Genomic DNA, 12,355 nt, shown 5'->3' with positions numbered 1-12,355 from the left:
GGCATATATACAGAAAATAATAAAACAAAGGAGGACAGGAAGCATAGCAAAAACGTCAAAGTAAACGTACAGTGCTTAATCGTCTGATTCACTGCGTTTTCTCCAAAAGCACAGTTTGCTCAAGAGTTTACCGAGAATCTTGAATGGTTTTCCAACCACTTTGGCGCAGACAAGGACGACCGAATCTGGAATGGTGCGCACGAGAGCGCCTACAGGCAACGAGAACATGCCAACAACAATGGCGAGTGCCCAGGAAGGTCCATCAACGCGAGTAACTTGGAAGGCGACACCGCCGAAATTGACAATGATCGCTTGCAAACCGACGCATCCAAAAAAGATACAGATGAAGAACTTGTTTGCCCAGATATTGCTGAACACGTTGTACTTGTTATCGATGCGTCGGCAGCTATTGTCTTACGTTAGATCTCTATATTACATCTATACCTTTCATCATGAACTTACTTGATTTCGTTGAATATTTGGCAAAACACGAATGTGTTGAAAACGATAGTTTGCAGCACCACATCTTCCGGGTCGTAATCCAAGATACGACCGTAAAGCAGGACAAAAGTGACGACAATCTGGAAAATGGACTGGCCGATAATCATTTTCCACATGCGGATGCTGATAAGCGGCGCCGATTTGGGTTCAGGACCACGTTGCAGCAACTCCTCGGTAGGCGGATCGGTTGCAAGTGCCAGAGCAGCCAGAGTATCCATAATCAAGTTGACCCACAGGAGCTGGACAGCGGTCAAGACAGACTTTTGCTTTTCACTGGCAACACCTGAAATAAATGTCAAGATGACGGCGGTGACATTGACGGTAAGTTGGAACTCGAGGAACTTGCGTACGGCATCGTTGACACATCGACCCCAGCTGATAGCTTTAACGATGCTTGCAAAGTTGTCATCCATAAGAATAATGCTTGATGCTTCCTTGGCGACTTCTGTGCCAGCGATACCCATCGAGAAACCAACATCAGCTAATTTGAGCGCGGGACCGTCGTTCGTGCCATCGCCGGTGACAGCAACAGTCTCACCCATCTTCTTGAGCCGATCTACCAGGATACGCTTATCCTCGGGACTGGACCGTGCGAGTACTTGAAGTTTTGGAATGATGGCATCCATCTCTGAGTGGGGCAGGTTCCTGAACTTTGGACCTTCCATCACGATGCCGCCTTCAGAGTAGATGCCGCATTGCTCAGCGATACTCTTGGCCGTCAAGACATTATCTCCGGTAACCATCCTCACAACGACGCCAGCGTTTTGGCAGGCTTTGACGGCATCCTTGACACCAGGACGCAGCGGATCCTCGATTCCCAGGATGGCCAACAAAGTCAAGTCCTTGTTCTTTACCAGATCTTCGTAGGTGACTTCTTCGGCATCGATTGGCGCGGCAGCAGGCGGCCATTGGTTCGTATCTTGGTATGCGACAGCGATCGTACGAAGTCCACGCGCTGCGTATGAATGGATGGTATTTTGGATCTTGGCGCGTTCAGTGTCAGTAAGCGGCAAAGTCATTATGGAGTCATTGTTGCTATCCGCGCATGAAACAACGTGAGAGCAGAGATCGACCAGGATTTCGGAGGCGCCTTTCAAGTGGAAACGGTACAGTGGCTGCTGCTCAGATACGCGAATAATGGTTGCCATGGCTTTACGCTCGGAACTGAACGGAAACAGATGCTCCACCGGATAGGATTCACGTAACGTTTCAAAGTGCTCTGACCCAGTTTCCATGCAGAAGTTGAGCATTGCAGTTTCAGTCTTGTTGCCGACGATAGCTTTGTTTCCGTTGTCGTCCTTTCCTTCAAATGCACTAGAATTGATGGCTACAGCTTCGTGGATCAAGCTTAGCACGGGTTTGGGCATGCACTTGGCAAGGGCCGTTATCGAGACAATTTCTGGCTTTTCTGCATCGTCCTCCTGTTCCCCTCTTTGTGCCTTTACATCGTGTCCGAATGTACCGGCAACTACGGTCATCTTGTTTTCTGTCAAGGTACCTGTCTTGTCGGAACACACAGTGGTAGCGTTGCCCATAGTCTCGCAGGATGCAAGGACACGAACCAAGTTGTTATCCTTGAGCATACGTTGCGTAGCGTATGCAAGAGCTATATAATTTTTGTTTAGATTCCCAAATAGATATCAGATTGTTTGTTTGTACACTATGCTTACCTAGCGTCACTGCCAACGGCAGTCCTTCAGGAACAGCAACGACAATCACTGTGACCACGAGAATAAGGATGCTCATAACGTCAGCTGCAATGTGTGCACCATCTGAAGGCACGCCATATCGGAACTCGACGAAATATCTGATCAAAAGCGCGACAAGCATGACAACTGCTGCAGCGGATCCGAGTTTTGCGATCATTTCTGCGAGTCCGTTCAATTTTGTTTGCAAAGGTGTCATTTCGTCTTGCGTTCGCAGTGCCATCATGGTGCGTCCGTGGTACGAGTTGACACCAACGCAGGTCACGAGGTATGTGGCCATACCTTCCAGAACTTTGGAACCAGAGATAATGAAAGGATCGGGCACGGAACGGTGAGCGTGTTCAATGTGAATAGGTTTTCCGGCGACGTCGCTGCCAGCAGCGGTAGATGCCATGGACAGATTATCTCTGCTGTTACGGTTGTGTGAAGGCGACGGGGGAGCCAGGAAAGAGTTATCCTTTGTTGTTGCTGTCGATTGCTGCATAGCTGCAGCATCCTGTTGTTGACCCTTTTCATTGTACTCGACGGAGCACTCGCCATATGTCATGCGCCAGCAAGCTTCCCATGGTAGCTTTCGAACAGCATCAGATTCTCCCGTTGCCGCAGACTCATCGCACCGCAAGTTGTGGCCCTGAATAAAGATACCATCGGCTGCTACAATGTCGCCCGGTTCCAAATGGATCACGTCTCCGACTAGAATCTCGTGCACTGACACCATGCAAACTTCGCCTTGGCGCGTAACCTTGGTTTTTTCGTGAGAACGGTGAGCAACGATTGTTTACAATGAAAAGCATATTTTTCATTTGCGGTACCTTGATTTGACGATCTTCTTTCTTTGCATTCAGTTTACGAAACTGCTTCTCCTTTTGAAAATCATTGATACTGCCAGCAAGCACGACGATTGTGATGGCAACGATGATAGCAACGCCTTCGACCCACTTTACACCGGGTATCTTGTTTCCCTGGCTGTCATATTCCGGTACTGCAATGTCTTCGTAAAGACCGATAGCCAATGACACCACGGCGGCGACTGCAAGCAAGATCTAGATGGGCGCGCAAAACCCCAATGCAAAACATGAGACATACAAGTCTGAAACAAACTCTCCGAATGAAATACCAATGTTTTATCTCGAAATGCAAGGAACATGAGCTGGAAAATGTTCTTGGCCTTGGCTTCTGGCAATCTGTTTGTGCCAAAAACTGCTATTCGTTTGTCGAAATTGTTGCTGGGTTCAAACGGATGCATTTCCGGGCTGGACATGGACACGGCCGAATCGATGTTTGCTGCTGGTGACAGGCCGTGTTGTACGTCAGCGTGGAGTCCCTTTGCAACGCCCTCTAAACCGCCGAGAGATGCAAGGAGCTGCAAGTTTTTGGGATCCATCAAGGATGCGAGCTGCGTCGGAATGTATGCAAATGGATTTGAGGGGTCGCTGTGCGGTGACAGGAGATCAATGTCGACCTTCGTGTGATCCGAGGGTGTGGGTATGAGTGTGCTTGGGTCCTCGCTCTGATCATTGTTACTAGAGTCACTGAGGTCAGTGACAATGGCGGGCAGCTTCTTATCCGTCATTCGAAGAATAGTGGAGAGATGAAAGGATTGGATAATTAGCAAGGCTTAACATTTATATACGGATTTTGCGTGCGTGTGCGCACACGAGCATATTATTTGGGGAATACAAGCTTCCAGCGGTGATCAAATGGTGGAGGGATCAGAACCTTCTGAAGCTTCGTAAAAAGAATGCATGAGAAGACAACAGCGAAATCCAGGAAACATGACTTTTCAAGCTCCTCTGTCAATTGAAACAACCAACACCTCCCCCACCGTCGATCTCCCGAAAACGGAACAATCATCGCCCGACCTCGTATAATGTTTAGTTTTATTGACAATTGATGTATCGCGAGCCTTCCCCCCGTCTTGGCTCCTGCGCCGCGCCCTAGAAAGCCTAGATTGTTCCTTCCTCTTTCGTTGTCTCAGTCCCAGTTTCAGGTCTTGGTATCCTTCTCTCTATTTCATTTCGTTGTCGCCAATCGTGGCGGTGGCGCCTTTCTTTAACCCGGTATTACACCTGTGCTTCTATTGACCTTTCTTTCTTGTGCTACCAGAGTTGCTATACTTGTCGAATAGGTTCCTTTTTTGATCATCCAAACTTTCTATCCTTCTAGCAGAAAACCACAGACAGCAGATATTTAGCCTGAACCTATCACTGGGCATCTGTCTGTCTAACAAGAGAGAGAAAAAGAGAAATCGATGGCGACGATCACGACCGAGGGCTCGCCGTGTGCCTGCTGCTGGCTTAGCACGGACGACCCAGGAAATTATGGAAGCTTGACCACTGTTCCAGCAGAAACATCAGTAAGCATCGTAGACTTTATGGAATGATCCGACAGAAGGTCACGATGGCTGTTTTGCAAGGGACATTAAACTTTTTCTTCAAATTCATAGCATACATAATGTTATAATCTTTACAAATCAAAGAGTGCTCGGATTTCTTCCATTGTCAACTTTGTATTTCGGACGATACCGTCGCCCAACACACCATGAACCATCTGCGCCTGCAAACGTGGCCCAATTGTTGTCAGATATGTGCATAACTCATATTCTCAGGGTCCTACCTTTTTCTGCTGGAGCTTGACAATCTTCTCTTCAATCGTATTGTCGATCATGAGACGCACCACGCGTACAGGCAATGTTTGCCCGATGCGATGCACCCGGTCAATGGCTTGCTCTGCAACATCATATTGACATCATCAACTCTCCATGCCGCGGCCCAGTTTCCATTTTGGAAAGTTATTGCTCACCTTCCACTGCTGGATTCCACCAGATATCAAGAAGTATCACACGATTGGCCGCCGTCAGGTTCAGGCTAGATCCAAAACTTGTCATTAGCATTTCTTTGCAAACGCTGTTGCAGAATGCACTCACCCCAGTGACCCGCATTTCAGTGATATCAGCATCACGGTGCACTCGGGGTCCTTTTGTAACGTCACAAGGCTCTTTTCACGCAGATAGTTTGGCATACTGCCATCATCTAGTGCAAAGAAATAAACGTCCAAACCGCTGCAATACACATACTGAGTTGCGCTTACATCGACAAAATTTAATCCCACTTTGGCGCAGAGGCTCCTGCATCAAATCCAGCATGGATGTGAACTGCGAGAATATTACCGTCTTCTCACCAGGCGACTCTCGCTGGATATCCTGCAAGATCTCCAAGGTTTTGGAAACCTTGGTGCTTGTCAGGCGCGAGTCTTGCTTAACCAATGAATATGCAGCATATTGGTTGATTTGCTCCTTGCACATTGCGCAGAATGATCCTATCGAGTCTGCAAACGGTATAACTCTTGATGCACCATTCAATGTTTGCTCCGAGAGATGGATATGGGGTTTTTTGGTTTTTTCAATCAGTGTCTTACCTTCCGCATAGATCACATATTACGTTAGAGTCGCTGCTTGCCTTGTCGAAAACAGATTGGCCGAGCATGCCCGCTCCTTGCCACCCAAGGTCAGAAGCTAACTTCTCGATAAGTACCCGCTGAGACGCTGCATCGGTGCTTGACGACGATGATGGCTTCTTGTTACCGGCGCCATTGCCCTCTGTCGCCAACGCAATTGCATCGTCGCTATCCTTCAGTATCGATAGCACTAGTTGAGGATGGTCGCATGCTTGACGGAGACGTAAAATCATGCAAAGCATATTCATGTAGTTGCGCGTACCCTTGCCTGCTTGCAGTATCTCCTTGACAGTGCGTCTCATGCGCGTGCTCAGCAGGTCGTACAACCGCCGCTCCTCCGGACTAAATGTTAAAACGATATCTGTCTTATCCCGCGGTGGTAATTTCACCGCAAGCTGCGTCGATACTGAAGGGCTGTTGTCACTTGTACTCTCTGCTTCGGACACGCCCGAACTCGTGGAAGATGGGCTGGAAGTATTGCAAGAATCGCCATCAACCTTAAATATCTGCTTCGTTCGCCGTAGCATGACAGCCATGAGCACTACTTTTAAGCGTTCCAGAGCTGTATCCACGCGTCCACTCTGCATAGGTATTGAAATGGTATCCTTGAATGTATGGTATTCACTGAGGGGTTTTATCCTGAGGAAGCGAAATAAGCTGTATAGCTCATCGACGTTGTTCTGCATAGGCGTCCCTGTCAAGCACCATCGCTTTTGTGCAGAGAGTTCGGTGCATGATATTGCAGAACGTGTTGCTCTGTTCTTGATATATTGAGCTTCATCTATATCCAATTCGAACATGAAATGATGAACGGACGTTTTCGTGCTACTTTGAGCGTTACCTAACACCACTCGATACCAATCGAATTGGAGCAGTGGTCCACGAGTTTGTTGTGTACTTGAAGACGCTGTATCGATTTCCTCCTCTGTGCAAACAGAACTTGTTTCGCTTTTCAGGATATCCTCAAGCTTCGTACGGTCCTTTGAAGATTCTTTATTTGGAAGGTCCGAAGCGACTACTTGGTATGTCGTGATAACCACGTCGTAATCAAAAAATTTGGACGCATCTGGCAAACAAAGTTAGCTTTGCTTCATGCACGGCGAATGGGATATTGTTTACCTTTTGCCCTGTTGGGTCCATGGTATATGAGGACATTGATAGTTCCAGGATCGGTTTTTGCAGCTATTTCCCGCGCCCATTGACGCACAAGCGCAAGTGGGGTGACTACCAGTGTCGTTCTCCTTTTTGCTTCTGGCGTTTGCATAGTAGAAGCAATCAGTCCAATTGTCTGGATAGTCTTGCCAAGTCCCATCTGTTCATTGGAAAAACACAGTTATTGTATTCAGTAAACAAAAGTCACCCTACTGCATGCGGCGCCGCCACCGCGTCTTACAATATCTTACATCCTATCCCATCAATACATTTCAGTCCACAGTCAACTAAAGTTTATGCCGAATCAAGAAACTTACATCAGCAAGAATGCCACCTGCACTGTTATTGTTTGATTCCCGCTCCAACATCCATCGTATGCCTTGGACTTGGTGGGGAAGTAGTGTAACGTTAAGGCCTGGTATGTACAAATCTTGATCCTCGAGCTCCTGTTGCTCCTGACTGGCACTGTTCTGGTTCTTTTGCGGTGAGTCGTGTCTAATACTCTCTAGCAATCTTCCAATTTCCTGGCGGATATGCGTCTCGCTCTGTTGCATTGTCAGCCGCGGGCGGCCGCCAACGGACGATGATGAGCTAGTAGCGCTAGATGGCGTGCTTGACCTCTCTGCTCCTCGGAGCCTGCTGAGATTCAGATTCTGATATCGACATGATGGATTGAAAAATGGTGGTGTATGTAGAATCTTTTCTTGCTGCTGGAAGGTTTTAGCAACGATTTGAATGTTTGTAGGTTGACAGTAAAGTATCATGTACAATGGAGTTCTACTAGGTGTTGCTTTACTTCTTGGAATGAATGCATCCCACCAGATCAAATGTCGTTCCGCTAACGGACCCAGCAGTTTCGTATCATCGAACGGCACCCATCCCAGCTTTTGTTAAAAAAGGTCAGTGGCATATTTTCCCAAGCAACGCTGAACTGACTTACAAACTTCGGTGTTGCAGCTCTTGATTTGACAGTGAATGCTATGCAGAGAAAAAGCAGTTTAGCATCTGGGTCCGGAATCTCCACTGACTCCTAATTAGTATTACAATAATTGACATTATCGCGCCTTCCTTCGGAGGTCACTGTGACAGGCTCGTATTGCTCGTCCTTGACAAGGTTCAAGCTTCTGATAGTGACAATCTCAGTCTGTAACATTCCAAAGCATATATTCTTGTTTGTCATTTCCTCATCTACAATTACATCGGCGTCGCTGCTGCTCTCACTGTTTCTCACATTCCACAACTGCTGCTGCTGCTGTGCCTGCGGCTGCGGGGATACTTTGTAAGGCCTTTGCGGAGAAGCTGGCGATGATAAGCATTGCTGCATGTAAGCAGGATTCCCGAGATATGCTTGCGGGAACATGTATTGCGCATTGAACATCATATTTGGAAGCATGTGAGGCATATCTGGCAGTGGTATATGGCCTGTTGGCGTAAATGGTTGGATATGCTAAGTAATCAGCATTTCGGATTAGAATAAATTGTCCAAATCCACAGCAGACATGGGTTTGAGATATGTTACTTTATGCTTTGGATATAGCTGCTGCTGCTGGGGGTACTTCGGCTGCACTGCCGCCGTTGCTGTTGTTGCTGGGCTGCGAACGTCTTGCACACGGCGTCGCTTGGTCTGGTCCATGTCGCTGCCAGCCAGTGGATCCGGATTCTGTTCCGATATCGACATGCGATACAGCTTTGGCAACGACGGCGGTTTGTTCCCCGAATGCTGGTGATCGCCGGCGCTGACGGAAGGAGCTGGCGCTTTACTCGATCCAGCCTGCTGATCATGCGAACTCATAAGCAAGTAGCGTCCAGCTTCAAAGGAAAAATTTGCCAGGCAAATGACCAAACTAGGGCATCACATGATCGGTTTCAGCCTCGACATGCATGCAATGCGGAGGCACTGATCGTGTGTATCTGTAAAGTTATACGCAATATCGATCAAAGGATAAAACTATGAGTACACCTTGATTGGATTTCTACGAGGGACAAATGCAGAAATTTGCACGCGAAGTGCTCGACTTTGATATGCTTTACCACAAAGCATCTCCTGTATAGGAATCCACTCCCATGCTGTCCATTACGTACCTGAAATATGCTGATAGCTGCTGGCCAAGGCTTTCAATGAATGGATTTTTGAATTTACAAGTGCTTTAGCGGTCGCTACCTCCCGTAACCGAAAATTGTTTTCAGTAAAATCTGCATTGAATAATAACCTCGCTTGGCCTTCATAACTCCATTCGCTTCGCTTCTGCAAGCACAGCGCCGTCGAATTCCAGGTCTACTAAGATATACGCTCGCCTAGATCAATGTGCATTAAGTGCTTTGTCATCAACACTTTCTCTGTTGTCGATATCATTGACTTTTCTCCACCATGACACTCTTTCAGCAACATTCCGATCGTCATAACCCGAAGACTCGATATTATGTTCATTCTTCAGTTCTTCTTCCGTTCCTTTTACTTTCTCTCGTCTGGTTCTGTCTTTGTAGGTTGTAACATGGACTTCGCATATTACTACATCGTATTAATAGATTAAAATGTCATAGTCCTCCGTCTTGGCACCGTGGCGTATTCTTTGCCGAGAACCAAGGCGTGAAAGACGCTCTGCGTGACGGGTTAAGTGTAGTAAGTAACCTTGCTCTGATTGATTACTTCTCGCTCTCTCACAATACGTTTTTGATAGAATCCTCCTCGTCATCTTCGTCCGCTCTGTCCTCTACCTTCCGCCCTCCGTGCTGCTTCGTCCTCTCTCTCTCCGCTATCTTACCCACCCGACGCTCCTTCCAATCATGTAAGTAGGTGATGACTGACAGAATGTTAGGACATAACTGACCATAGATATTGAAAAGTTTTATTTAATAAATATAATAACACTAGTTATAAATCGTTTTTATTTCTTCCTCATGGTCTTTTTCAATATCTTTACGCTTAAGTTTGCCACTTGTAGTCAAATACTTCTCAGCCCAGTCGACGCTTTGTGTCACGTGAATGTCCTTTACAATTTCGGCTCTGTTGCAATCGCTTTGGCGTGCTGTTTCCTGGAGACTCTTGAGCAAAGCGTCCTTGTGAGGATTATTCTTGGTAGGTTCGACGATCGCAACAATGTGATCCTTGTTGCTATCTGCAACGATGCAAATATTCTTGATCTCGGAGCAGTTGCGGTATTTGGACTCGAGGCTTTCAAGAGCAATGTATTCTCCGTGCGCGAGTTTCACAAGGTTCTTTGCTCGATCGGTGATCGCGAACGAGCCATCGTCGCGGAGCTCTGCAACGTCGCCTGTCTTGAACCATCCGTCTTCCTGGATCGCTTCCTTTGTCAAGTCTTCACGCTTGTAATATCCACGCATCAAGGAAGGACCTCGGATCCAGAGCTCTCCTGTGCCGTTTTCAGCCTTGTAGTCAGTCTCTGGCACATCCACCAGTCTAAACTCGAGTGCAGGTGACGGTGCGCCGATAGCACCTGTTACTATCCCAAGAGACGGCAGTGTGATTGCGCCAAGCCCGCAACACTCTGTCAAACTGCATAAAATTGGCCGTTAGCAATGTTAGCTTTTGAATGGGTTTCTTCTGGATGCTTGCCCGTAACCCTGCAGCAAGAAGCAGAGCGTGGTAGTAACAAACTTGTGTGTGTCAAGAGACAGCGGTGCGCCTCCGGAGAGTCCATACATGAGACGACCGCCTGTCCTTTGACGAATGGGAGCAAACACGGTGGAATCGAATAGGCGTGTAATTGCATTCTCTTGGCCGAAAAATTTCAAAAGCTGCCATTTCGCTTCAACAGCCGCTGAATGATCTTACTTAGTTCCATGCTTACAAGCGAGATAAAGACCAGATAGCGGCTTACCGTCAAATGCTTTGCGAACTGTCCAATGCTGTTTATCCAGCTCTTGCAGAACGCTTCGCCGTATGCGCTCCCAGACGACAGGAACGCCAGCAAGTATGGTAGGTCGCAGGGACTCAAGATCGCCTTTACCTTTGCCTTGACCATCTTTGCCGCAAACAGAGTCTGGCATAAGAGTGCGAATAGTACCATATCCAATAGGAATTGCCTAGCAATAACAGCAGCGTGGTCAGTATGAATGAAAAAAGACGCCATTGCTTGTGAAGGACGAACTAGCGCTTACCATAGTAATAAATATAAACTCAAGAATAAATTCGAGAATATGCGCTAACGGCAAGAAACCAATGTATGAATGTTGGTGGCGATTCAGGATATCCACGACGAGGTGCTCCGCTGCACCCATAGCGGCTACGAGGTTTCCGTGGGTCACCTCGATTCCCTTGGGGGTGCCAGTCGTTCCTGACCTATTTCCAAGGCAACAGGATATTAATGATGTGAGAAGATAAATATGGATTCAGGGAATTTATACTTGCGTATACATAATGAGAGCCAGATCATCTGGTCTTGGAGAGCTATCGTGGACCGTTCCTTTTTGACCGGCGTTGCCTTCAGCGATGGTTGACCAATGCTCAATCTTACCCTTGTTTTCTTGCTTGAACGTTTCGAGTTCCTCGGCACCTTCGAACTCTTCTCCGGCATACACGACAATGTCCAGTGTATGACTCTTATCGGACGATTTCTTTTTTGCCTTGTTGAGTGTTCCCATCAAGCCCACTTCTGTAAAAACAGCTTTTGGCTCCGTTTCTTGCATGATATGTGCTACCGCTTCAGGTGGCATACTGTCGTACGCTGTGCTAACGACAACACCCAGAGAGAAACAAGCTGTATTGTATTTTCTGGTTAATCGCAGGTTCTTTCACATAAATCATTGATCGAGACCTGCCTAGCGCCATTTGCATCCATTCAGGTCTGCCGAAAAGAGACTATTATTTAGCACGTACTGCAAATGGTATACTTTTTTCTTTTTACCTGGTCTTTGAATAGATTAAAAGACGATCGCCAGCCCTCAGTCCATGAGCATGTAGCCACGACGCCACTCTGTCCGTCAGCGTCTTTGCTTCACCGTACGTCGTCCACTTGTAACCCTCAAGCTCATACATAATCCAGCGCTTTTTCTTTCCATGGCTATCCTCCTTCTCCTTTGTGTGGATCTAGTTCGCTTTGTCAGCTAAAGATCACCAAGAAGGCGCGCGCTGCGCTTACCTTGACAAGTTTGCGATATCCAAATCCTGGCTTGTGTGCGTTGGTTTCTGAAGCCTTGCTCCAGACGTGGTGCACTGTACGTTCATCGTCGCGTAGTCTGGGGAATAGAGGTGCTTTGACTAACTCTGACTTGGACTGTCGACATCGGTATATATGCTGTTTTGGATCTATCTCAATAGTTGGAATCTTTTCCTTCTCCAAGAACAAGCTGCTGAACATCCTCTTGTAATTATACGAAGAAAATAACTAAAGAGAAAAGAAAGGATGAAAAGTGCGGATCCTCCGAGACATCGAACGATTTGACCTTTTGTCATGGATACATCATACCACTTCCATATATAGAAAGTGCGATAAAACCGATCTATTACTGTTTCGTTTTGATGAAATGGAAAACGGAAAATATTCAGAGAGGAAAGGAGAGAGAAAGGAAGAAGGCTAGAA

The 12,355-nt window shown here is 47.1% G+C and overlaps 4 protein-coding genes across 4 annotated transcripts; all 4 read right to left on the bottom strand.

Moving 5' to 3' along the window:
• Positions 1 to 75: 75 nt before the first annotated feature.
• On the bottom strand, positions 76 to 3,780 carry VTP01DRAFT_9944 (uncharacterized protein; the record flags this gene model as incomplete). Its single annotated transcript, XM_069389224.1, has 5 exons — positions 76 to 406; positions 463 to 2,107; positions 2,172 to 2,949; positions 3,020 to 3,250; positions 3,325 to 3,780. 5 exons carry the CDS (start codon positions 3,778 to 3,780, stop codon positions 76 to 78), a joined length of 3,441 nt encoding a protein of 1,146 aa, XP_069240362.1.
• Positions 3,781 to 4,673: 893 nt separating this feature from the next.
• On the bottom strand, positions 4,674 to 6,975 carry VTP01DRAFT_9943 (uncharacterized protein; the record flags this gene model as incomplete). The annotated part of the gene is made up of 8 exons (XM_069389223.1): positions 4,674 to 4,763; positions 4,824 to 4,936; positions 5,010 to 5,074; positions 5,134 to 5,239; positions 5,298 to 5,551; positions 5,625 to 6,444; positions 6,505 to 6,729; positions 6,783 to 6,975. 8 exons carry the CDS (start codon positions 6,973 to 6,975, stop codon positions 4,674 to 4,676), a joined length of 1,866 nt encoding a protein of 621 aa, XP_069240361.1.
• A 49-nt stretch (positions 6,976 to 7,024) lies between these two features.
• On the bottom strand, positions 7,025 to 8,607 carry VTP01DRAFT_9942 (uncharacterized protein; the record flags this gene model as incomplete). The annotated part of the gene is made up of 5 exons (XM_069389222.1): positions 7,025 to 7,069; positions 7,133 to 7,699; positions 7,756 to 7,793; positions 7,860 to 8,262; positions 8,335 to 8,607. 5 exons carry the CDS (start codon positions 8,605 to 8,607, stop codon positions 7,025 to 7,027), a joined length of 1,326 nt encoding a protein of 441 aa, XP_069240360.1.
• Positions 8,608 to 9,683: 1,076 nt separating this feature from the next.
• VTP01DRAFT_9941 (uncharacterized protein) lies at positions 9,684 to 12,133 on the bottom strand (the record flags this gene model as incomplete). The annotated part of the gene is made up of 8 exons (XM_069389221.1): positions 9,684 to 10,329; positions 10,390 to 10,594; positions 10,655 to 10,859; positions 10,935 to 11,115; positions 11,185 to 11,533; positions 11,595 to 11,620; positions 11,681 to 11,862; positions 11,915 to 12,133. The coding sequence occupies 8 exons, from the start codon at positions 12,131 to 12,133 to the stop codon at positions 9,684 to 9,686; spliced, it is 2,013 nt and encodes a 670-aa protein (XP_069240359.1).
• Positions 12,134 to 12,355: the final 222 nt, after the last annotated feature.

This window comes from Rhizomucor pusillus (assembly GCF_041956525.1).
Source record: "Rhizomucor pusillus strain CBS 183.67 unplaced genomic scaffold VTP01scaffold_7, whole genome shotgun sequence".
NCBI classification, from domain to species: domain Eukaryota; kingdom Fungi; phylum Mucoromycota; class Mucoromycetes; order Mucorales; family Lichtheimiaceae; genus Rhizomucor; species Rhizomucor pusillus.
This window is presented reverse-complemented; position numbering and strand designations above follow the sequence as displayed.